Source organism: Thalassophryne amazonica, chromosome 13, assembly GCF_902500255.1.
Source record: "Thalassophryne amazonica chromosome 13, fThaAma1.1, whole genome shotgun sequence".
Taxonomy (NCBI): Eukaryota; Metazoa; Chordata; class Actinopteri; order Batrachoidiformes; family Batrachoididae; genus Thalassophryne; species Thalassophryne amazonica.
Genome location: NC_047115.1, coordinates 99,139,236 through 99,165,471, shown reverse-complemented (window position 1 = coordinate 99,165,471; position 26,236 = coordinate 99,139,236). Strand labels below are relative to the sequence as shown.

At 42.5% G+C, this 26,236-nt stretch overlaps 1 protein-coding gene across 1 annotated transcript in view; it reads right to left on the bottom strand.

Annotated features, from left to right (window-relative positions):
* The window catches only part of pcca (propionyl-CoA carboxylase subunit alpha), a 165,589-nt gene that overhangs the window by 25,734 nt on the left and 113,619 nt on the right, over positions 1–26,236 (bottom strand). The window contains exons 14-20 of the mRNA XM_034184973.1: positions 12,792–12,866; positions 11,330–11,398; positions 11,133–11,208; positions 10,833–11,046; positions 6,470–6,578; positions 2,492–2,590; positions 9–62 (exon numbers count right to left, since the gene is read on the bottom strand). Of these exons, the coding sequence (XP_034040864.1) occupies positions 9–62; positions 2,492–2,590; positions 6,470–6,578; positions 10,833–11,046; positions 11,133–11,208; positions 11,330–11,398; positions 12,792–12,866 (696 nt within the window). The remainder of the gene's footprint in view (positions 1–8; positions 63–2,491; positions 2,591–6,469; positions 6,579–10,832; positions 11,047–11,132; positions 11,209–11,329; positions 11,399–12,791; positions 12,867–26,236) is intronic.

Sequence of the window (26,236 nt, the reverse complement as noted above, 5' to 3'; positions counted from 1 at the left end):
GACATTACCAGAGTCCCCAGGTGCTGTAGAACCATCTCTCCTGAAGCATCTCTGGACACACACTGGAGCAGAAGATCAAAAGAGACAAAGTCAATGTGAGCACAATCTCCCACCCGTCTTCTAGGACACACCCTCTGACTGCTGTGTTTGGCTTCTAACAAAGTGTCAGAATCTCACCCTGAAACTGTCCTCCTCCCATCGTCTTTTGAAATGTGCTGCAGGAACGGATGCTTACGAACAAATGCAATGAAGCTGAACACACGAGACATCTCAGCTTCATACTGTCTCCAATCAAACAGACCTCAGAGGAAATGTCTTCCTGCATTTACTCGAGCTCCACATGGAAAACTCATCTCATACGAAGAGGGCTGAACTCAGGAAGGCGTTAATGACACACAACTTCACTGTGACGTGTGTGTGTGTTTCTGTGATGTGTGTTTCTGTGCCGTGTGTGTGTTTCTGTGCCATGTGTGTGTGTTTCTGTGCCGTGTGTTTCTGTGCAATGTGTGGGTGTTTCTGTGGCGTGTGTGTGTTTCTGTGACGTGTGTTTCTGTGCCGTGTGTGTGTGTTTCTGTGATGTGTGTTTCTGTGACGTGTGAGTGTTTCTGTGCCGTGTGTGTGTTTCTGATGTGTGTTTCTGTGACGTGTGTTTCTGTGCCGTGTGTGTGTGTGTGTTTCTGTGATGTGTGTTTCTGTGCCGTGTGTGTGTGTGTTTCTGTGATGTGTGTTTCTGTGCCGTGTGTGTGTTTCTGTGATGTGTTTCTGTGCCGTGTGTGTGTGTTTCTGTGATGTGTGTTTCTGTGCCGTGTGTGTGTGTTTCTGTGATGTGTGTTTCTGTGCCGTGTGTGTGTGTTTCTGTGATGTGTGTTTCTGTGCCGTGTGTGTGTGTTTCTGTGTGTGTGTTTCTGTGCCGTGTGTGTGTGTTTCTGTGATGTGTGTTTTCTTGCCGTGTGAGTGTTTGTGCCGGGTGTGAGTGTTTCTTGTGATGTGTGTTTTCGGTGCCGTGTGAGGGTGTTTCTGTGCCGTGTGTGAGTGTTTCTGTGCCATGTGTGAGTGTTTCTGTGCCGTGTGTTTCTGTGCCGTGTGTGTGTTTCTGTGCCGTGTGTTTCTGTGCCGTGTGTGTGTTTCTGTGCCGTGTGTTTCTGTGCCGGGTGTGTGTTTCTGTGCCATGTGTTTCTGTGCCGTGTGTTTCTGTGCCGTGTGTGTGTTTCTGTGCCGTGTGTGTTCTGTGCCATGTGTGAGTGTTTTCTGTGCCGTGTGTGTGTTTCTGTGCTGTGTGTTTCTGTGCCGTGTGTTTGTGCCGTGTGTTTCTGTGATGTGTGTGTTTCTGTGGTGTGTGTGTGTGTGTTTCTGTGGTGTGTGTTTTCTGTGCCGTGTGTGAGTGTTTCTGTGCCGTGTGTGTGTTTCTGTGATGTGTGTTTTCTGTGCCGTGTGTGTGTTTCTGTGATGTGTGTTTCTGTGCCGTGTGTGTGTTTCTGTGATGTGTGTTTCTGTGCCGTGTGTTTCTGTGCCGTGTGTTTGTGCCGTGTGTGAGTGTTTCTGTGATGTGTTTCTGTGCCGTGTGTGTGTGTTTCTGTGCCGTGTGGTGGTGTTTTCTGTGCCGTGTGTAGTGTTTCCTGTGCTATGTTGTGGTTTCTGTGATGTGGTGTTTCTGTGCCGTGTGTGAGTGTGTTCTGTGCCGGGTGTGTGTGTTTCTGTGCTGTGTGTGTGTTTTCTGTGATGTGTGTTTCTGTGCCGTGTGTTTCTGTGCAATGTGTGTGTGTTTCTGTGATGTGTGTTTCTGTGCCGTGTGTTTCTGTGCAATGTGTGTGTGTGTTTCTGTGATGTGTGTTTCTGTGCCGTGTGTTTCTGTGCCGTGTGTTTCTGTGCCGTGTGTTTCTGTGCCGTGTGTGTGTGTTTCTGTGCCGTGTGTGTTTCTGTGCCGTGTGTGTGTGTTTCTGTGCCGTGTGTGTTTCTGTGCCGTGTTTCTGTGCCGTGTGTTTCTGTGCCATGTGTGTTTCTGTGCCGTGTGTTTCTGTGCCGTGTGTTGTGTTTCTGTGCCGTGTGTGTGTTTCTGTGATGTGTGTTTCTGTGCCGTGTGTGTGTTTCTGTGATGTGTTTCTGTGCCGTGTGTGTGTTTCTGTGATGTGTGTTTCTGTGCCGTGTGTGTTTCTGTGATGTGTGTTTCTGTGCCGTGTGTGTGTGTGTTTCTGTGCCATGTGTGTTTCTGTGCCGTGTGTGTTTCTGTGCCGTGTGTGTTTCTGTGCCGTGTGTGTGTTTCTGAGCCGTGTGTGTGTTTCTGTGATGTGTTTCTGTGCCGTGTGTGTGTGTTTCTGTGCCGTGTGTGTGTTTCTGTGATGTGTGTTTCTGTGCCGTGTGTGTGTTTCTGTGACGTGTGAGTGTTTCTGTGCCGTGTGTGTGTTTCTGCGATGTGTGTTTCTATGACGTGTGTGTGTTTCTGTGATGTGTGAGTGTTTCTGTGAAGTGTGTGTTTCTGTGCCGTGTGTGTTACCTGTAGCGTTCTCTGTCTGCCGTTGATGGTCAGCGGCAGCAGTGGTGATGAGAGGTTCCACTGTCCGCTGACTTCCAGCTGTGTTCCGTCCACCTGCACCTGCAGAGACAAACAGATATCAGTCAGACTGAGGCAGCTTTAGGAGCCAGTGAGCCTCTGATCAGGACCAGCTGAAGACAGCAGACGTCATCAATGTGCGACGCAATACCAGAATAAGCAGGAACTACTGTCAGCTACTCATTAAGGAAAAAAGAAAAACAAGAGCAATTGGTGGTTTCTGGCGTCCGCCAAGCGCTGACGAGGACTCAGAATAAATAAAAGATAGGTGATTCACATCCTGGACTTTACCTGGATCCAGATTCCACTGCACAATGCAATAACTGCACACTGATCCAGAACAGTCCAACTGATCAAGATGTTACAATCTGATATTTAATTCACAAGCTGAAACAAAACAGTGTCTTCCTGATCTTGGTTTTACATCGTGACGTCGTATGTTTTGGCTACAGAACCTGCAAACTGATCCAGATCGCTCCCAACAAATTCTGATCTAGATTCCAGATCAGTATCACCTTCAAAATTCCGTGGAGTCTTCCGTGTACTAATATCTATCTATGGTGAAAACATCATCAAAATCTGTGTAGCAGTTTTGACATAATCCTGCTAACAGACAGACAGACAAATAAACAAATGACAGACAAATAAACAAATGCCAGTGATTTTAAAAAATAAAAACCAGGGCAGAAACTCATCCTGGAGCAGGTATCAGGTTTGATCAGTGGTGGGCACAGATAACCAAAAAAATTAACTTCGATAACAGATAATCAGATAACTGAAAAGTTATCTTTGATAAAGATAAAACAATAAACCCCCCAAAAATGTATCGGAAGTTACAGATAACCGATAAATTCCAGTATTGTCTCTGGTACACTTGCAACTACTAACAAGGTGATTTTGAGTTTTAACACTACGATCGCTTTTGAAAGCATCAACGGTGACTACAGACCCAAACAATCAGTCAGCACTTCTGTTTTTGAACATCTTGCACCCTGCTGGAAGCTCCTGTTTACTACATGGCTTCCAGCACAGAAGCAACTGAGAAGAGCCACAAAGCTCAACTCTCTACTCAATCACAATGCTGCCGTCAGGCCGAGGTCTTGGAAAATAAAGCAATGCTGAGTTATGGTTTCGTGTATAAATAAAATGAATACTGATAGAAAATAACTCCATTAATGTCAATTCTGTCATTAAAATGTTGAATAATGCACTAATTCTGGTTTTGTAACAAACAGACAGATCGCAAAAGATTCTGGGTAAATGTGCCTCCGCTAAACACTGATTGGTTGAGTCATTCATTATGTAAACAACACGTTAATGTGACGTGTGTCGTCTGTTGGTGTTTACAGATAAATGTGCTTTTGTAAAATATTCAATTTTTTTATTTGTAAAAACAGGCATTTTAAAAAAAAAAACAAAAAAAAGCCAAGTTGTAATTAGATAACCGTCTGATATAACTGGTGTCAAAAAATAAATAGAACACTGCCATGATCGACTGGTGCCAGACATTCAGTACTTAAGCTGGGTTTACACTGTGCGAGTTTTGGCCCTTTTCCATCTGATTTTTCATTCGTGTGAGAATTTTTTGGATTGCACTGAGTTTCAGGTTAATCACACGTCCTGCATCGTTTAATATACATGGAGTAACGAGCTGCATTTAACATCTCACAACCACCTCCTGATCGCCTATCGTATGGTCAGATGAAAATCAAACCTGTTTGATATTCTGGTCGGCTGTCGTGAGGGTATCCTGCTGCTGAAGTGCTACAAGCGTCCAACCACTCGCACTGTGCCTGTGCAAACACCGAAGACCTGTCTTGTAATTTTTTTTTTTTTAAACTTTGATGTCTCCCATCGAGAGTTTTTGTAAAAAATAAGAAATGTAAATTAAATTTGAAAAAAAAAAGAAAAGCTGTTTACGTTTTGCTTCTGGAAACACGAGTCTGACGTGTGGGTTTTGAACGTACAATGTGTGTCAGAACATAAATCGTGCGCTCTGAACTTTTACACCGTGCGGTTCTGTGGTACATTTTCAGCTGGAACCGAGTACAGTGATTGAAAATATCTGTCCCAGCTTCAGGGCCAATACTGCCATGAACACTACTGGCCAGTAGATGGCAGTAGAGACCGTAAAAACCTGCCAAAACAAAATTCCAGATAATCCGTGTCTGCTACATTTAAGATGCGTGGAATTTAATAAATGCAAACACAATAACAATGTCTATAAACCCAGAGGATATATTCACAAGAGTTTTAGGCACTAGAGTTTAATGCTGTTGTCTGTGGACCCTGATCAGAGTCTCTCAAATGCATTTCTCATGTCGTGAACGTACTGAGATTACCCTATCCTACCCATAATGCACTGGGCACAGCATGTCCACACTAAACCTTAAACATTAGCACATTACTTTAAAACTAAAACATATATCTGATATTTTCACTTTATAAAACTTCAGACATGACGTTATTTTAAATAACTTTCCGAAATTAGTTTGGTTAAAATTTGAACCATAAGTTAAAAATGTATGCCTCTGGATGACTTGGGTGATATTTTAGACTTAGACTTAGACAACTTTATTCATCCCACCAGGGGCAATTAATTTCAGCAGCTTGCATACTGGCACACAAAACACAGTAACCATGCAATACAAATGATACATAGAAAATAAGTTAGCCATTAAAAAAAAAAAAAAAAACATGGGACACAGCGTCATCACAACAATTTGATTAAAAAAAACCCTACAAAGAGTTAAAAAGATGAATAGCAGAGGGAATAAAAGATTTTAAAAAATGGTTCATCTTGCAGACTGGTGAAACAAAACAACGACCTGAAGGCAACAGGGAAAAGTCACCTGCCAGCATGTGACCAGGAGAAGATAAAATACAATTTGCTTTCCTCAGAATTTGCTGGTCGCAAAAACTGGTTAGATCCCTAAATTTCATTCCAGTGATCTTTGAACATACGAGTATTTTTATAATACTGTACAAGCTGTTTTTATCTTTCAGTGCGAGGCTGGGAAACCAGCAGATGAAAGAGAAACACAGGAGAGTTTCAATAAAAGACTGATAAAAATGACACATAATCACAGGGCTGACACAGAAAGAGTTCAGTTTACGGAGGAGGTAGACTCTCTGTTGCCCTCGTTTCACAATATCTGCAGCATTCACATCAAATTTCAGCTTCTCGTCAAAAAAGGTGCCTCGGTATTTATATGCAGGAACTCTTTCCACAGCTTTGCCATGAATGATGCTGTCTGTAGCTGAAATTTTATTACGTCTGAAATCAATTATGAGCTCCTTCGTTTTAGACAAATTTAGGTGTAAATAGTGTATGTCACACCATGAAACAAAGTCATCGAGGGCCTCCCCGTGTCCTGATTCAGCTTCCTGAAGAAGGGACAGCAAAGCAGTGTCGTCAGAAAACTTGACTAGGTAGCTACCTTGCCTAACACTTCTGCATTCATCTGTGTATGAAATAAAAAGTAGGGAGGAAAGGACACAGCCCTGTGGTGAACCAGTGGACAAAGCTAAGCAGTCTGAAACGCAACCGTTTACAAAAACCCTCTGCTTTCTGTTAGTTAAAAAATCTGACAACCATAAAACAATCCGGTGGGGCAATTTAAAATCACACATCAGCCTCTTAAGTAAAAGATGCGGCTGCATCAAATTAAAAGCCGAGGAAAAATCAGCAAATAAAAGCCGAGCATGGGCTTGAGGTTTTTCCAAATGTCTGTAAAGGCAATTAAGGATAAAAAGCTTAGCGTCCTCTACATCATTACCTGCATCTTTACCTGCCTGATAAGCAAACTGGAGTGGGTCAATGCTCTCCTCCATATTTGAAATAATCATATTGTGTGTGTATATAATCATATTGTGTGTGTGTGTCCATGCACACACTCACATGCATGTTAAAATACTCACTTTATATTCATTTCCTGGTCCTGCTCTGGACACCTCCACCATGTGTCTTTTCTTTCCCAGGTGCACGCTCAGCTCCCAGTGGTTACGCTCCACTGCAGAAGACGCAATCCTGCACAACACATGAACAAAAGACAGTCAAGTTATTATTAGATTCTAATGTGGAGTAAAACCGTGAAGGCTTCACACACTACATGCGGTACCACTGAGGAAAAGAACTCTTTCTGCCTGAATGACCAGAAAGAGCAGGTGGCTCTGTGATATCGGAATACCAACGTAGAGACTGGGATTTGAGTCCAGGTGTGACCGTTGCCTCTCTGTGTCCTTCACCAAGACACTTTTTCTGTGCTGTCCCAGACGACACCGACCTTGACTTGAGAAGTAGCCATGGATCCTGTTCAGATGGCGTCGTAACCTCTCATCCGCTTCGTGCCTCAGTATCTGGAGATGAGCACTGGGTCGACAGGCCTCAGGGCCGATATAGGACTTACTTCTTCTTCTGTCAGTGATGACAGTTTTTATCTGTACTTGTACTACTGCGGGGTCAGTCTGGGTTTGCTGGTTTGGCACATTTGGTTGATTTGATTTGAAGCCCATTCTGGAACATTCAGTAGTGGACAAACTCACCATACTGTTGCCTACTCTGCACGGGGCAGTGGTCCGGTGTCATTGAGTTGACGGTAGTCACCACATGGGCGCCACCCACTGGGCAGAATGTGGAGGGGTGACATCCATGGGCTGCCGGAGTGGCAGATGATGCTGAGGCATTCCATACTGTCGAACCCCGCTTTGGCAATGCTGAGCTTGGCCGAGACGTCTCACTCAGGAGTAAACCTGTGGTGGATATGTGGTGCTCCACTCCATGCTTGGGGGTGGAGGTAGAGAAGGTCAGTTGCATGAGTGTGGGGAATTCCCTGAGCAGCTGGTGGAACACGTATTCCTGCGACAACACACTGGGCAGCCTGATGGAGTTCATGCCACTGAGGGTGCAGCGGTAAGAGGAAAAGGTGGTGGCATCGATCAGATGGTGGTTTTTGACATCCACCAGCAGTCTATACACACAGAGAAAGTCACACCCTGGAAGGGGGCAGCAAGCTTAGCTGTGATAAAGTCCCACGTGTTGGTTGCTGTATGTGGCCGACTCCCACTCCATCCACCCAGATGTCTAGTTTGGAAGTGGGTAGATGCTCTGTTGCATGCAGGTGTCGCAAAGGAACTGGCAGCTGGAGACGGTGTCTTGGATGAATAGCAGCTTGTCAGTGTGGCCGATACTCATGGAAGCTACAGAGCACCGGTCCTGCCGTTTCCCTTGTGCTTGAAGGTGCATGGTGAGCAGCAGTGTCTGGCTTTGGCTCTGAATGTGGTGTGGAAGAAACAGACGCCAGTTTAAGAATGCTGTTGGAGTACAAACAGCCTGGCTGGATTAAAAAAAATAACGGCGCTGTGATAACAGTATAACGGCGCTACGCCGTTGTTCCATTGTCTGGGGAGAACCCTGCAGTCTCTAATTTTTTTTAACATATGTATTGATAATATTCATCATCAACCCTTCAATTTTCAACTTCACACTCATCACCCTGTCAGGCACTCGTTTAACCTGCAATACTCTCTTAACATACTCTTCCTTTGAAATGACCCCAACACCATTTCTCTTCCTATCCTCACCATGACACAACTTGAACCCACCACCTATGCTCCTCTATGATTTTTATGGACACGTCTACAGAAACAGGCCACAGTCTCAACTTGTTGAATTTCCCTCCCTGGCACAGAAACTGCACTGTCACCATATTGGATTTTCTGCACTAGTTTCCCCACTAAGCTAATGGATTCCACATCCACATTCGTCAGAAGCCTTGCAGGGTCTCTAATCACTTGCTCTGTGGCCTGCTGTAAATTCCTAATGTTACCCTTCCTGTAGAGCTCTATCTATGTTCGCAGACAAGATGGCGACGCCTTCCCCAGTAGGGTGAAGGCCGTCCGGCATCAGCAAGCCATGGCGGACCCAAAACGAAGTTCAGTTATCAATAAAACTAAAGCCTTGCTGTCTACAAAATTGCGCCAGCCAGCTATTTAATGATGTCAGCCTGCAAAATGCCTCATCATTAAACTGGGAGGGAATGAGAGGCTATTAATTGATGCTGACACATCTTTCTGGCAAGGTCACAAGTCCTCTCTATATCCATTTTTGTGACCTCTGAGTGCTTAATCCTGACATCACTGGCACAGACGTGAATAACTATGTGACTGTATCTCGTGTCCTGTTCCTTGTCTGTCTTCTCTTCTGCAGCGTCAGCACCCTAAGATGGGAAGCAATGTTGGGAGCTCTGGCCCCAGGAATACATTCAATGTCAGCTGGCACCTGTAACCTGACTTTGCGGGTGATAGAATCCCCTATCACTAAAGCCCGGCGTTTGGACCTGGAGATAGGACTGGAAGTCACCCGTGGGCTCAAAGAACTCACATCAGGCGTATCCAAGGGAGAAAACGGGTTCACAGTTCGCAGTGGCGAGTGTGATTGGGGTTCCACAAACGGGCACCAAGCCCTAAATGACTTCCTCTGCCTAACCACAGTCCAAAAGCTGTCATCCACAGCTGGCTTTTCTAGGCTGATGCTAATGAGCACGCTAGCCGGCTCAAAAGTAACCTCGTCTAGAGCAGTGATTTTCAACCTTTTTTGAGCTGCGGCACCCTTTTTATATTTACAAAATCCTGCGGCACACCACCAACCAAAATAATATTATAATTCTATTACCTCTGGTTTGGCGCAAAACCCAATTATCGCAATAGAAAATCGATACAGAAAACACCGCATTTCGAAAATCCTCAAGCATTTTGCGCTCTGATCTCAAGTAGGGCTGTCACGATTAGGAATTTCTGGAGACGATTAATTGTCAGACAAATAATTGCGATTGACGAATATATTGTCTGTTTTTTTCTTTTTTTCCCTTCTTTATATTCTACTATTGTAGTATAATTACACAACTCTGGAAGAACGTTTGGCTTCTGTGAGTGGAGAAACTGGGAATGGTGCAACATTTTTATTTTTATCTTCATTTTACATACAGTCCCAACTTTTTCTGATTTGTGGTTGTTTCTGTTGCATTTCTGAAATTGTTTCTCCTCATCAGTCACGTTTTGTGCTTAAACACTACATTAAGCTCAAGATTGAACAAATAAATACCTTTGGAAAATAACAGCTGTTAAAGTTCAGAGTTCTCACCTGCTTTTTGTGATCTCTGCGTCTGAACATTGTTTTTTTTTTTGTGGCTCAGTTCATTCATATATTCTCATATTTTAAATGTTTTTAAAGATATTTGACCATTTATTTCATCTCATGATCTCATAAATTCAGCATATGACGCGCACATGGTGTGAACAGGACGGTAACGGCAGAATCACACCTTTAGAGAAAGTTCAGAGAGAAGTAAAGGCAGCTTCATGTTTCCGTTTTGTTAACGTTCACTTGGGTTAAAATCCTCTCTCTGCTCCGCGCTCGCTGCGCACTGAACGTGTCGCGCCTGCATTCAGGAATCTCCCTCACCCCCCCCCTCCCTCACCCACCCCCTCCCTCACAGTCTGCAGCCTGTTAACTCCGCGCGCACACACACAGGCACAGACACACACACACCAACAGATCCGCATTTTAGACGGCTTTTGAAGGAGACGGCACTGTTTTAATTGGCCGTCAGCCTCCTTGTTATTGTCCCGCCTTAAGACGAGAGCGAGGCTGCAGCACGTTTGACATCAGATTCTGAGTCGTTTTATGCTTTGTGGATAAAATAAATAATTCACTGTAATCGCGAATATGAAAAATACCCACGGCACCCCTGACGATCAATCACGGCACCCTAGGGTGCCGCGGCACCCCGGTTGAGAATCACTGGTCTAGAGTGCCCGTAAAATCTATCTCCACTAAGCTAAGACACTGTTCTAGGTTACGGACATGGCTCTCTAAGAGAGCCACCCTGTCTGCCAACATCATGCAGGATTTGTGTAAAGTGTAAAGTAGCGTACTTTGTGTACCAGAAAATTCAAGAGCATAGCCAAGCAAGCACGAGCTAACTGCTAACAAACATGCTAACCACTCCTAAGGTTCACACAGGAGTAAAATAATAAGCTAAAATTCACAGCAGTTACACTGAAAAACTAACAAGTATTTCCATACTTGGCGTTTTCGGTGTGCCTTTGTTTTGGTTTCTTTTGGTTTGGTGTAAAACTCTTGTCATTTTCTGCTGTGTTTTGTGATTATTACTGTTGTACACATGCAGAAATGAAAAATTCAAAAAAAATTTTTGCAAGAATCCTCTAGGTTTCCCAGAAATGATGATGTACAAAGTGGAAACCCAACCACCACTGCCATTACCTCAGATCCCCCAAAACCTTCTCAGCACGGACGTGGGAAACCACATGGAGCACTGCTGCTGAAGCCAGCAGCTCGCGGCAGTCTTCAACACCCAGCTGGTGACCCTTGAAGCCATCAGGGTAGACCTCAGGCAGGAAGTTAGTGCTCACGTCACCAGAAATAAAGCGAGGGTGAGTGATGATTTCCCGCAGAAGGGAAATGTTGTGGGTCACACCTGGGGAGAGAGAAGTACTGACATATCAGTCTGGCAGATGGCTGCGTGGCTAATCTCAGTGTCAGTATGAAGATCTGCTGGCACACCTCTGACAACGTAGCTGTCCAAAGCTTTCTCCATCTGGGCCAGGGCTTCAGCTCGCGTAGCACCGTAAGTGACCAACTACGAACAGAAACCGATACGAATTTACAGACCCTCATGCAGCAATCTGACCCTCGACCATTTCTGTCTGAGGTATTTGGTCCTAAAGGAAGACAAGTGCAAAACAGGTGAGATTTCTGACCTTGGAGATCATAGGATCATAAAAGATGCTGATGTCACTTCCCTCCTCGATGCCGCTATCCACACGGACCTGAAGAAAGACAAAGAGCACATTGGAAAAAAACGGGAGGACGTGATGCTGGGTACAGCGGTACGTGACCACCGGGAGGATCTCAAACGACTGTGTGTGTGTGTGTGTGTGTGTCAAGACTTTACACACACTGACGTTTGTAATACTGTGGTTTTACTCTACAGCAGGTAATGTTGTAACTTTATGTGTTCTCAGATTACAAATGACAAAAATCATCTGTAACATGATCACCACCAAATCAAACCAAACTTATTCATAAAACACTTTCAAGCCAAGCAGTTAAAGTGTTTTACAATTTAAAACACAAGAACAAACAAGACATTAAAGAAATGATTTATGACAAAATTAAAGGAAAAACAGATGGGCAAAGCAACACAAACATCTGAGCACACAACTTTAACATAAAACTCACATGAACTAATGTAACTTACAACCTTTCACGAATTATAATATCAGAAAACATTTGAGTCCAGATTTAAACACTTAAGCTGTATTTGTTGGTCTGATGTTGAACGGTAACTATAAATGCTATAAAACCTCACGACTGAGCGAGCAGCAGGCAAGCACCCAGAGGCCACATGACACATGTAGGCACGTAAGGCACAACAAATTTCACAAGATAAGGAGGAACATAACCACTGGGTAATTTATACGTCCAGAGCAGCAGCTTAGCCCCCTGGGACCGTCTCCACATATGAGGATGATATTTCTTCCAAAAACTGCTACCATATTTTCTGAAATACTTGTATAAGTCGCACCTGTCAAAAAAAAAACTGCTCTTGAAGATTTAAAAACATATGAAAGTCGCAATGGAGTGTAAGTTGCAGAACCAAGTTAAAGATAATAATAATAATAATAATAATAATAAAAATTTTTAAAAAGTGAATTATACTCCAGAAAATATGGATCTTGAAAAAGCTTGAGTCTTAGATAAAGTCTGCCCCCATGTGGAGAAGCAGCCAATGAGGAGAAGCCAGCACTGAGGCTATGTCATCAGATTTCCTCATCATAGTTAAAAACACGAGAAGCCGTGTTCTGGACCACTTGAAGACTTCTTATACGACCACATGGTGAGCCGGAAAAAAAAAAAAAAAGTCAATCCTGGAAGAGAGAAAATCATAAATCGAATGGTACCAGCAACTTACTCTGTAGAGTCCTGCTCTACATCAACGGGTTACAATTTCTTCAGCTACTCCTCTCACTAACTATCAGTACGAGGCCAGATGAGATCAATAATCAGACAAATACATCTGCAATGATTTTGCTTTAAAAATAAACAGGAAATATTTGAAAAAACCCAGAACCCAAAAAGCATTTGTTTGTTACACCTCTAATTTGTAAGTGAGACCAAAAATATTACTGGAACTTAAAAAACACACACACACAAACTCACGTTGCTGATGTCGAGTGGCTCTTGGTACTGAGACAGCCGTCCGATGGAGGGAAGGCCGAACGATTTGTACGGGTCCTGACCAAAAAACAACACAACATCAAAATGAGAGAAAAACAAAAACTGAGGTAAAAAAATATTAACTGAGATTTTAGGCAGAGAAACGTCACTGTTGTTATCTTCTGAACAAAGTATGAGGATGCAGAGCACACTTCATTTCAATTTTCAATTTCAATTTATTTTCATTTATATAGCGCCAAATCACAACAGAGTTGCCTCAAAGCGCTTCACCCAGGTAAGGTCTAACCTTACAAACCCCCAGAGTAACAGTGGTAAAGGAAAAACTACCTCTGAGGAAGAAACCTCAAGCAGACCAGACTCAAAGGGGTGACCCTCTGCTTGGGCCATGATACAGACACAAATTACAGAACAATTCACAGAACAATTCACGGACGAATATACAAGAAATCTATTGGCGCACAGGACAGGAGGATCGCCAACACGAATACAACTCCCATCTCTGGATGGAGCTGCACCTTAAACAAAGAAAAAACAGAATCAGGCATCAGAAAGACAAGAAATACTGTATAATTTGTCAGCATTAAACAACAAGAAAAACAGAGAAATACTAAGGTGATCGCCGGCCACTAGCCCTAAGCTTCACTAAAAGACCCAGAATTAGGTAAAGCTGAGGCCGCGGCACGCTCCAATTACTAATAAATGAATTAATTTTCAATTCAATTTCAATTTATTTTCATTTATATAGCGCCAAATCACAACAGAGTTGCCTCAAAGCGCTTCACACAGGTAAGGTCTAACCTTACCAACCCTCAGAGCAACAGTGGTAAGGAAAAACTCCCTCTGAGGAAGAAACCTCAAGCAGACCAGACTCAAAGGGGTGACCCTCTACTTGGGCCATGCTACAAAACATAAATAACAGAACAATTCACAGAACAATTCAAGGACGAATATATAAGAAATGCACTTGGCGCACAGGACAGGAGTATCACCAACACGAATACAACTCCCATCTCTGGATGGAGCTGCACCTTGAACAGAGAGAAAAAACAGAATCAGGCATCAGAAAGACAAGAAATACAGTATAATTTGTCAGCAATAACAACAAGAAAAACAGAAGAAATACTAAGGTGATCGCCGGCCACTAGCCCTAAACTTCACTCCAAGACCCAGAATTTAGGTGAAGTTGAGGCCGCGGCACGCTCCATTTACTAATAAATGGATTAAAAGAGTAAAAAGCATAAAACAAAACTGTACCAGTATGCTAGCCATATGAAAGGGAAAATAAGTGCGTCTTAAGTCTGGACTTGAAAGTCTCCCCAGAATCTGACTGTTTTATTGATGCAGGGAGACCATTCCACAAAACAGGGGCACAATAAGAGAAAGCTCTGTGACTCAGAGACTTCTTATTCACCTTAGGGACACAAAGTAGTCCTGCACGCTGAGAACGTAAAGCCCGGGCCGGTACGTAAGGTTTAATTAGGTCAGCTAGGTAGGGAGGTGCCAGTCCATGAATAATTTTATAGGTTAGTAGCAGAACCTTAAAATCTGATCTCACTGGGACAGGAAGCCAGTGAAGAGATGCCAAGATGGATGTAATGTGGTCAAACTTTCTGCTTCGTGTCAAAAGTCTGGCTGCAGCATTTTGAACCAATTGGAGAGCCCTAATGCTAGACTGCGGTAAACCAGAAAACAGAACATTGCAGTAGTCCAATCTAGAAGAGATAAACGCATGGATCAGGGTCTCAGCATCAGTCATAGACAGGATGGGACGAATCTTCGCTATATTTCGCAGGTGGAAGAACGCAGACCTAGTAATATTTCTAATGTGGAGGCCAAAGGACAACGAAGGATCAAAAATTACCCCAAGGTTCCTCACTTTGTCAGTGTGATGTATGACACATGAGCCGAGGCTGAGCATTAACTGGTCAAATTGATGCCGATGTCTCACTAGACCAAGAACCTCATTTCAGTCTTATCAGAGTTTAAAAGTAGGAAGTTTCTAGACATCCAACTTCTCACCGATGCAAGGCAATCTTCTAAAGATTTTATGTGAACGAGATTACCAGCAGTTATCAGCATGTATAACTGATTATCATCTGCAAAGCAGTGAAAGGTAATCCCAAAACACCACAATATGTGCCCAAGGGGTGCTATATAACACAGACCCCTGTGGAACCCCAAATTTCATGTCACTAAGGTTAGAGGTAGTGTTACTGTACAAAACACAGTGAGAACGACTGGTCAAGTATGACGTCAGCCATGCAAGGGCACTCCCAGTAATCCCAAAGTCATTTTCCAGCCTATCAAGTAGAATATGATGATCCACTGTATCAAATGCAGCACTGAGATCTAACAGCAACAGAACCGTAGTGGTGACCGAATCCATTGCAAGCAGAAGATCATTCACCACTTTAGTGAGAGCCGTCTCTGTGGAATGATATTTTCTAAAAGCAGACTGCAGTGGCTCAAAGAGATTATTCTCAGTAAGATAGTCTACGAGCTGTCGTGACAGTAATGGTTTAATCACTGAAGATTTGAAACATTTAGGAACAGATCCAGAAGTTAAAGAAAGATTAATAATTTCCAGCACAGTCGGCCCAAGAGTGGACCACAGGTCCTTAAACAGTTTTGTTGGTATAGGATCAAATAAACAGGTTGTGCTTTTTGTGACATATCAGTAATGGCGCCCACCTCAATAGCAGGGTGTAGTGGCTGGATTAAGGCATGCTGGGATATGTTTAACCTGATGTCTTCTATTTTCTTACCAAAGTAAAACCAAAGGAAATCTTGTGCTGTAAAAGGAGAGCGAACTACAGGTGGTTGTCCATGCAAAAGTGTTGCCACCGTGTCGAACAAGAACTTTGAGTTATGCTTGTTTTTGTTGATCAAATCAGAATAGTAGGTTCGCTTTGTAGCCAATAATGCATGCTTATAGTCTAAGATAGCATCACGCCACGCAAGGTGAAATACTTCTAATTTTGGAACGACGCCATTTCCTTTCTAGACCTCTTGGGGGAGCGCGGTTTTAACACAGTTGGTGCAATCATGTCAAGTGTAGTTTTGAGCACTGAGTTTAAACTATCCACAAGACTGTCTACTGACTGGGTATTTGTCAAATGTGAAGCTAAGACATCAGGCAGTCTAGCTTCGAGTTCAGTCTCAGTTGAGGAGTTGATGCATTGCCGTAAAGATATATAAGGTTGTTGTTCCACTAAACATGGCAGCGAAACTGTAAACTTAAGTGAGTGATCAGACACCACTGATGTAACAGGCATGATGTCAATATTCGTGACAGCAATACCACGTGCGAGAACCAGATCCAGGGTATTTCCACTAATGTGCATCGAATCCCGAATGCATTGCCAAAATCCTAATGCATCCACAATTTCCATAAATGATTTGCAGAGGGGATCAGAAGACTTATTTATATGAATGTTAAAGTCCCCAATGATCAGAATGTTATCTACACTAGTTGACAAGTTAGAGATGAATGCACCAAATTCATCTAAGAATTCAGAATATGGGCCAGGAGGCCTATATACAGTGACAAAGTAATACAACTGATTTTTATTCTTCTGACATTGGCAATGTGTAATATCCTGAGCTGAGCGGAGAATTAGATGCTCAAATGAGTGATATTTGTAAGCCCCAACAGCTAATAAGCTAAACCTGGATTTATAAATAAGAGCAACACCCCCGCCTTGCTTCGCATCACGAGGGACGTGACTAAATGTATATGCTGGTGGGCAGGCCTCATTTAAGGGGAGGACAGCTGTAGGTTTAAGCCAGGTTTCACATAACCCAATCATATCTAAGTGATGATCAATAATTAGATAATTGATCAACAATGATTTTGAGGACAGTGATAATATGTTAATGAGACCCAGTCTAAAGACCTCAGTGGGGTTGACAGTTGAACTGTTTGGGTTTAGGGGTGGTTCCAAAGTAGCATATATAAGATGCCTAGCAGTAGGTTTAGGTTTAAGACATTCCACGCGCGTTGTAGGTAGCAGACACGAAATCTTTGCTATTGCTGGAACAACCACTGGGCCATCCTCACTTTCAACATCATCCAATATAGTAATGGGTATTAAGTTGGGAAAGCATATCCCTCTGTGATTTTTATGGACATGACTACGGAAGCAGGCCACAGCTTCAACTTGTTGAGATTCCCTCCCTGGCAAATAAACTGCACTAACGCCATAGTGCAGTTAGTATGACTGGTAAAGGGAGAGAGCTGGCTAATATGATGGAGAGGAGAAAGGTAGACATATTGTGTGTGCAAGAGACCAAGTGGAAGGGAAGTAAGAGCAGGAGCATCTGCGGTGGGTACAAGTTGTTGTTCCATGGTGAGGACAGGAAGAGAAATGGTGTTGGGGTCATTTTAAAGGAAGAGTATGTTAAAAGCGTGTTGGAGGTTAAGCGAGTGTCTGACAGGGTGATGAGTGTGAAGTTGGAAATTGAAGGAGTGATGATGAATATCATCAGTGCATATGCCTCACAGGTAGGTTGTGAGATGAAGGAGAAAGAAGATTTCTGCAGTGTGTTAGATGAGGTGGTGGAGAGTGAACCCAAGCATGCAAGAGTGGTGATAGGAGCAGACTTCAATGGGCATGCTGGTGAAGGGAACAGAGGTGATGAGGAAGTAATGGGTAGATATGGTATCAAGGATAGGAATGGGGAAGGACAGATGGTAGTTGCTTTTGCAAAAAGGATGGAAATGGCTGTGGTGAATACCTACTTTAAGAAAAGGGAGGAGCACAGGGTAACATATAAGAGTGGAGGAAGGTGCACACAGGTAGTGTACATTCTTTATAGGAGATGCAAGCTAAAAGAAATCACAGACTGTAAGGTGGTAGCAGGAGAGAGTGTCACTAGACAGCATAGGATGGTTGTTTGTAGGATGACTTTAGAGGTAAAGAAGAAGAAGAGAGTCAGAGCTCAACAAAGGATCAGATGGTGGAAGCTGAAGGAGGAAGACTGTTGTGTGAAATTTAGCGAGCAGGTGAGAGAAGCACTGGTTGGAGGGGAAGCAATTTTGGACAACTGGAAAAGTACTGCAGATGTGGTGAGGGAGACAGCTAGGACAGTACTGGGTATGACATCTGGACAGTGGAAGGAAGACAAGGAGACTTGGTGGTGGAATGAAGAGGTCCAGGAAAGCATAAGGAGAAAGAGGTTGGCGAAAACGTTTTGGGATAGTCGGACAGGACAAAGTAGACAGGAGTACAAGGAGATGCGGCGTAAGGCGAGAAGAGAAGTGGCAAAAGCAAAGGAAAAGGGATATTGCGAGCTGTACAAGAAGTTGAATAGTAAGGAAGGAGAAAAGGACTTGTACCGATTGGCCAGACAAAGGGACAGAGCTGGAAAGGATGTGCAGCAGGTTAGGGTGGTAAAAGATGCACATGGTAATGTGCTGACAAGTGAGGAGTGTGTGCTGAGAAGGTGGAGGGAATATTTTGAAGAGCTGATGAATAAAGAAAATGAGCGAGAGAAAAGGCTGGATGATGTGGTGAGAGTAAATCAGGAAGTACAAGAGATTAGCAAGGAAGACGTGAGGGCTGCTATGAAGAGGATGAAGAGTGGAAAGGCAGTTGGTCCAGATGACATTCCAGTGGAGGCATGGAAATGTCTAGGAGAGATGGCAGTAGAGTTTCTAACCAGATTGTTTAATAAAATCTTGGAAAGTGAGAGGATGCCTGAGGAGTGGAGACGAAGTGTGTTGGTTCCTATTTTCAAGAACAAGGGTGATGTGCAGAGCTGCAGTAACTACAGAGGCATAAAGCTGATCAGCCACAGCATGAAGTTATGGGAAAGAGTAGTAGAAGCTAGGCTTAGAAAACAGGTGAAGATCTGTGAGCAGCAATATGGTTTCATGCCGAGAAAGAGCACTACAGATGCAATGTTTGCTCTGAGAATACTGTTGGAAAAGTACAGAGAAGGACAGAAAGAGTTACATTGTGTGTTTGTGGACTTAGAAAAAGCCTATGATAGGGTGCCAAGAGAAGAGTTGTTGTATTGTATGAGGAAGTCTGGAGTGGCAGAGAAGTATGTTAGGGTAGTGCAGCACATGTACAAGAATAGTGTGACAGCGGTGAGATGCACAGTCGGAATGACAGACTCATTCAAGGTGGAGGTGGGATTACACCAAGGATCAGCTCTGAGTCCTTTCTTGTTTGCAGTGGTGATGGACAGGTTGATGGATGAGATCAGACAGAGTCCCCATGGACTATGATGTTTGCAGATGACATTGTGATCTGTAGTGAGAGTAGAGAGCAAGTTGAGTCTAGTCTGGAGAAGTGAAGATATGCTTTGGAGAGAAGGGGAATGAAAGTCAGTGGAAGCAAGACTGAGTCCATGTGTGTGAATGAGAGGGAGCCCAGTGGAATAGTGCAGTTACAAGGAGTAGAAGTGGTGAAAGTAGATGAGTTTAAATATTTGGGGTCAATTGTTCAAAGTAATGGAGATTGTGGTAGAGAGGTGAAGAAGAGAGTGCAGGCAGGGTGGAGTGGGTGGAGAAAGGTGGCAGGAGTGATTTGTGACCGAAGAATAACAGCAAGAGTGAAGGAGAAAGTTTACAAAACAGTAGTGAGACCAGCTATGTTGTATGGTTTAGAGACGGTGGCACTAACAAAAAGACAGGAGGCAGAGCTGGAGGTGGCAGAGCTGAAGATGTTGAGATTCTCTTTGGGAGTGACAAGAATGGACAAGATTAGGAATGAACATATCAGAGGGACAGCTCAGGTGGGACGGTTTGGAGACAAAGTCAGAGAGGTGAGATTGAGATGGTTTGGACATGTGCAGAGGATGGACCCAGGGTATATAGGGAGAAGGATGCTGAGGATGGAGCCACCAGGCAGGAGGAGAAGAGGGAGACCAAAGAGGAGGTTCATGGATGTGCTGAGAGAGGACATGCAGGTGGTTGGTGTGACAGAGGAAGATACAGAGGACAGGGTGAGATGGAAACAATTGATCTGCTGTGGCGCCCCCTAATGGGAACAGCTGAAAGACAAAGAAGAAGTTCAATAATACCAGGAACTAATGGACAGAATTTCTTTCTTTCAGGCTTCTGCAGACTAAAGAAGATACCTCCAACTGTTGTCGCAAGCGTTGCGCTGTAGCACATTATAGTATATATGTACTGATATTTCTAGCAATGACTGAACAGAGACCAATAGAAATATTGAAACTCTGATATAATTAATTGGCAAAGCTTCTGGGGAAAACCTGGTCTTGTTAGGAGAGACGGCATCCATCCCACTTTGGATGGAGCAGCTCTCATTTCTAGAAATCTGGCCAATTTTCTTGGATCCTCCAAACTGTGACTGTCTAGCGTTGGGACCAGGAGGCAGAGCTGTAGTCTTACACACCTCTCTGCAGCTTCTCTCCCCCTGCCGTCCCCTCGTTGCCCCATCCCCGTGGAGACGGTGCCTGTTCCCAGACCACCAATAACCAGCAAAAATCTATTTAAGCATAAAAATTCAAAAAGAAAAAATAATATAGCACCTTCAACTGCACCACAGACTAAAACAGTTAAATGTGGTCTATTAAACATTAGGTCTCTCTCTTCTAAGTCCCTGTTGGTAAATGATATAATAATTGATCAATGTATTGATTTATTCTGCCTTACAGAAACCTGGTTACAGCAGGATGAATATGTTAGTTTAAATGAGTCAACACCCCTGAGTCACACTAACTGTCAGAATGCTCGTAGCACGGGCCGGGGCGGAGGATTAGCAGCAATCTTCCATTTCAGCTTATTAATTAATCAAAAACCCAGACAGAGCTTTAATTCATTTGAAAGCTTGTCTCTTAGTCTTGTCCATCCAAATTGGAAGTCTCAAAAACCAGTTTTATTTGTTATTATCTATCATCCACCTGGTCGTTACTGTGAGTTTCTCTGTGAATTTTCAGACCTTTTGTCTGACTTAGTGCTTAGCTCAGATAAGATAATTATAGTGGGCGATTTTAACATCCACACAGATGCTGAGAATGACAGCCTCAACACTGCATTTAATCTATTATTAGACTCTATTGGCTTTGCTCAAAAAGTAAATGAGTCCACCCACCACTTTAATCATATCTTAGATCTTGTTCTGACTTATGGTATGGAAATAGAAGACTTAACAGTATTCCCTGAAAACTCCCTTCTGTCTGATCATTTTTTAATAACATTTACATTTACTCTGATGGACTACCCTGCAGTGGGGAATAAGTTTCATTACACTAGAAGTCTTTCAGAAAGCGCTGTAACTAGGTTTAAGGATATGATTCCTTCTTTATGTTCTCTAATGTCATATACCAACACAGAGCAGAGTAGCTACCTAAACTCTGTAAGGGAGTTAGAGTATCTCGTCAATAGTTTTACATCCTCATTGAAGACAACCTTGGATGCTGTAGCTCCTCTGAAAAAGAGAGCTTTAAATCAGAAATGTCTGACTCCGTGGTATAACTCACAAACTCGTAGCTTAAAGCAGATAACCCGTAAGTTGGAGAGGAAATGGCGTCTCACTAATTTAGAAGATCTTCACTTAGCCTGGAAAAAGAGTTTGTTGCTCTATAAAAAAGCCCTCGGTAAAGCTAGGACATCTTTCTACTCATCACTAATTGAAGAAAATAAGAACAACCCCAGGTTTCTTTTCAGCACTGTAGCCAGGCTGACAAAGAGTCAGAGCTCTATTGAGCTGAGTATTCCATTAACTTTAACTAGTAATGACTTCATGACTTTCTTTGCTAACAAAATTTTGACTATTAGAGAAAAAATTACTCATAACCATCCCAAAGATGTATCGTTATCTTTGGCTGCTTTCAGTGATGCCGGTATTTGGTTAGACTCTTTCTCTCTGATTGTTCTGTCTGAGTTATTTTCATTAGTTACTTCATCCAAACCATCAACATGTTTATTAGACCCCATTCCTGCCAGGCTGCTCAAGGAAGTCCTACCATTATTCAATGCTTCAATCATAAATATGATCAATCTATCTTTGTTAGTTGGTTATGTACCACAGGCCTTTAAGGTGGCAGTAATTAAACCATTACTTAAAAAGCCATCACTTGACCCAGCTATCTTAGCTAATTATAGGCCAATCTCCAACCTTCCTTTTCTCTCAAAGATTCTTGAGAGGGTAGTTGTAAAACAGCTAACTGATCACCTGCAGAGGAATGGTCTATTTGAAGAGTTTCAGTCAGGTTTTAGAATTCATCATAGTACAGAAACAGCATTAGTGAAGGTTACAAATGATCTTCTTATGGCTTCGGACAGTGGACTTATCTCTGTGCTTGTTTTGTTGGACCTCAGTGCTGCTTTTGATACTGTTGACCATAAAATTTTATTACAGAGATTAGAGCATGTCATAGGTATTAAAGGCACTGCGCTGCGGTGGTTTGAATCATATTTGTCTAATAGATTACAATTTGTTCATGTAAATGGGGAATCTTCTTCACAGACTAAAGTTAATTATGGAGTTCCACAAGGTTCTGTGCTAGGACCAATTTTATTCACTTTATACATGCTTCCCTTAGGCAGTATTATTAGACGGTATTGCTTAAATTTTCATTGTTACGCAGATGATACCCAGCTTTATCTATCCATGAAGCCAGAGGATACACACCAATTAGCTAAACTGCAGGATTGTCTTACAGACATAAAGACATGGATGACCTCTAATTTCCTGCTTTTAAACTCAGATAAAACTGAAGTTATTGTACTTGGCCCCACAAATCTTAGAAACATGGTGTCTAACCAGATCCTTACTCTGGATGGCATTTCCCTGATCTCTAGTAATACTGTGAGAAATCTTGGAGTCATTTTTGATCAGGATATGTCATTCAAAGTGCATATTAAACAATATGTAGGACTGCCTTTTTGCATTTACGCAATATCTCTAAAATCAGAAAGGTCTTGTCTCAGAGTGATGCTGAAAAATTAATTCATGCATTTATTTCCTCTAGGCTGGACTATTGTAATTCATTATTATCAGGTTGTCCTAAAAGTTCCCTAAAAAGCCTTCAGTTGGTTCAGAATGCTGCAGCTAGAGTACTGACGGGGACTAGCAGGAGAGAGCATATCTCACCCGTGTTGGCCTCTCTTCATTGGCTTCCTGTTAATTCTAGAATAGAATTTAAAATTCTTCTTCTTACTTATAAGGTTTTGAATAATCAGGTCCCATCTTATCTTAGGGACCTCGTAGTACCATATTACCCCATTAGAGCGCTTCGCTCTCACACTGCAGGCTTACTTGTAGTTCCTAGGGTTTGTAAGAGTAGAATGGGAGGCAGAGCCTTCAGCTTTCAGGCTCCTCTCCTGTGGAACCAGCTCCCAATTCAGATCAGGGAGACAGATACCCTCTCTACTTTTAAGATTAGGCTTAAAACTTTCCTTTTCGCTAAGGCTTATAGTTAGGGCTGGATTAGGTGACCCTGGACCATCCCTTGGTTATGCTGCTTTAGACGTAGACTGTGGGGGGGTTCCCATGATGCACTGTTTCTTTCTCTTTTTGCTCCGTATGCATCACTGCATTTAATCATTAGTGATCGATCTCTGCCCCCCTTCACAGCATGTCTTTTTCCTGGTTCTTTCCCTCAGCCCCAACCAGTCTCAGCAGAAGACTGCCCCTCCCTGAGCCTGGTTCTGCTGGAGGTTTCTTCCTGTTAAAAGGGAGTTTTTCCTTCCCACTGTAGCCAAGTGCTTGCTCAGAGGGGGTCGTTTTGACCGTTGGGGTTTTTCATAATTATTGTATGGCCTTGCCTTACAATATAGAGCGCCTTGGGGCAACTGTTTGTTGTGATTTGGCGCTATATAAGAAAAAAGTTGATTGATTGATTGATATATAACCATATCTAAAATGATAACATTTCACAAAAAAGAACGCTTTTAAATTTTGATGCTTATGTCACACTTTGGATTCATTATTTTTGAACTACGCCATAACCACGAGACCATCACCTCCCCTACTATTACTTAAAGTACATTTTATATGAGAACTTACTTTTGATACTTAAGTATAGAAAATGTCAGATAGTTTAAGACTTTTACTCAAGTAAAATTTTTAAAGGAGACTTTAACTTTTATCAGTGTAATTTTATGCTAAGATACTTTCACTCACGTATCACTTTGAGGTACTTTATACAAGACTGCTACAGTCACAAAATCTGTTGTGAAATAGCAGAACCATCATTTCTAGATCCAAGTTATAATCATTTAAAGAAAAGAACTGTCATTTATTTGAATGTGTTCAAATCTTATTAAAAACAAAAACTAAATTCTATTAGAAAGACATTCTAAACTGTGTTCACACTCAGATATACAACTGTGATGATATATAAGGTCACTGTCCTCAAAACCACTATTGAAAATGATCTAATTATGAAACACCACTTAGATATGATTGGTTTATATGTGAAACCTGGTTGAAACCTACTGTTGTTCTTCCCTTAAATGAAGCCTGCCCATCGGCGTACACATTTAGTCATGTCTCTTGTGACACAAAGCAAGGCGGAGGTGTTGCTTTTATTCATAATTCTGAGTTTAGCTTACTTGCTCTTGGGGTCTAAAATATAACTCATCTGAACATCTGACTCTCTGCTCTGCCCAGGATACTATGTATGGTCAAGGTCAGAAGAATAAAACTCAACTATGTTACTTTGTTATTGTATATAGGCCTCTGTGCCCACATTCTGAATTCTTAGATGAATTTGGTGAGTTTATCTCTAACTTGTCAACCTGTGCGGATAACATTCTGATTATTGGTGACTTCAACATTCATATAAATAAGCCTTCCCCCCTCTGCAAATCATTTATGGACATTATGTTTGTATGAGAAATCCAGCAACGCATTCAGGGTTTGACACACATTAATGGAAATCCCCTGGATTTGGTCCACACTCCTGGTATTACTGTCTGAAATACTGATACTGTATCTCTTGCATCAGTGGTTTCAGATCACTTACATATTAGGTTTACAGTCTCTTTGCATTGTTCACTGGTACGAGACACTTATTTATCATCACGGTGACACATCAATTCCTCAATTACTAATGAACTTGGAGCCAGACTGCCTGATATCTTTTGGAACATGATCAGACAGTCTTGTGAACAGTTTAAACTCAGCACTCACAAACACATTGGACTCCACCTAAATTAAAACACGCTCTCACAAAACACACTGGCCATGGTTCATTGATCATTTACGTGACCTCAAGCACAAGACTAGAGGTCGAGAGCGAAAATGGTGGAGTTCAAAATTAGAAGTATTCCACCTTGCATGGCGTGATGTTATCTTAGACTATAAGCATGCATTACTGGCTACAAAGCGGACTTACTACTCTGATTTGATCAACAAAAACAAGCATTACTCAAAGTTCTTGTTTGACACAGTGGCAACACTTATTCATGGACAACCACCTGTAGTTCGCTCTTCTTTTACAGCACAAGATTTCTTGGATTACATTAAAAAGAAAACAGAAGACATTAGTCAAATATATCCCAGCATGACTTAACCCAGCCACTACACCCTGCTATTGAGGTGGGCACCACTACTGACGTATTACCTTGAGTTACAGAATGTGATAGTATCTCACTAGACATGCTGACAAAACCCGTAACGTCAACAAAAAGCACAACCTGTTTATTTGATCCTATACCAACAAAACTGTTTAAGGACCTGTGGTCCACTCTTGGGCCGACTGTGCTGGAAATTATTAATCTCTCATTAACTTCTGGATCTGTTCCTAAATGTTTCAAATCTTCAGTGATTAAACCATTACTTAAGAAACCTAATCTTGACCCTAGTGTATTGACAAACTATTGGCCGATATCAGATCTATCATTTTTCTCTAAAATTGTGGACAAAGTGGTGTCACGGCAGCTCATAGATTATCTTACTGAGAATAATCTCTTTGAGCCACTGCAGTCTGCTTTTAGAAAATATCATTCCACAGAGACGGCTCTCACTAAAGTGGTGAGACACCACTACGGTTCTGTTGCTGTTAGATCTCAGTGCTGCATTTGATACAGTGGATCATCATATTCTACTTGATAGGCTGGGAGTGCCCTTGCATGGTTGACATCATACCCGACCAGTTGTTCTCACTGTGTTTTGTACAAAAACACTACCACTAACCTTGGTGACATGAGATATGGGGTTCCACATAGGTACGTCTTAGGCCCCTTGACTTCTCCGTTTGCATAGCACCCCTTGTGCACATATTGCAGTTTTTTGGGATTACCTTTCACTGCTATGCTGATGATACTCAGTTATACATGCTGGTAATCTCATTCACATAAAATCCGTATAAGATTGCCTTACATCAGTGAGAAGCTGGATGTCGAGCAACTTCCTACGTTTAAACTTTGATAAGACTGAAATGATGGTTCTTGGTCCAGTGAGACATCGGCATCAATTTGAACAGTTAACACTTAGCCGAGG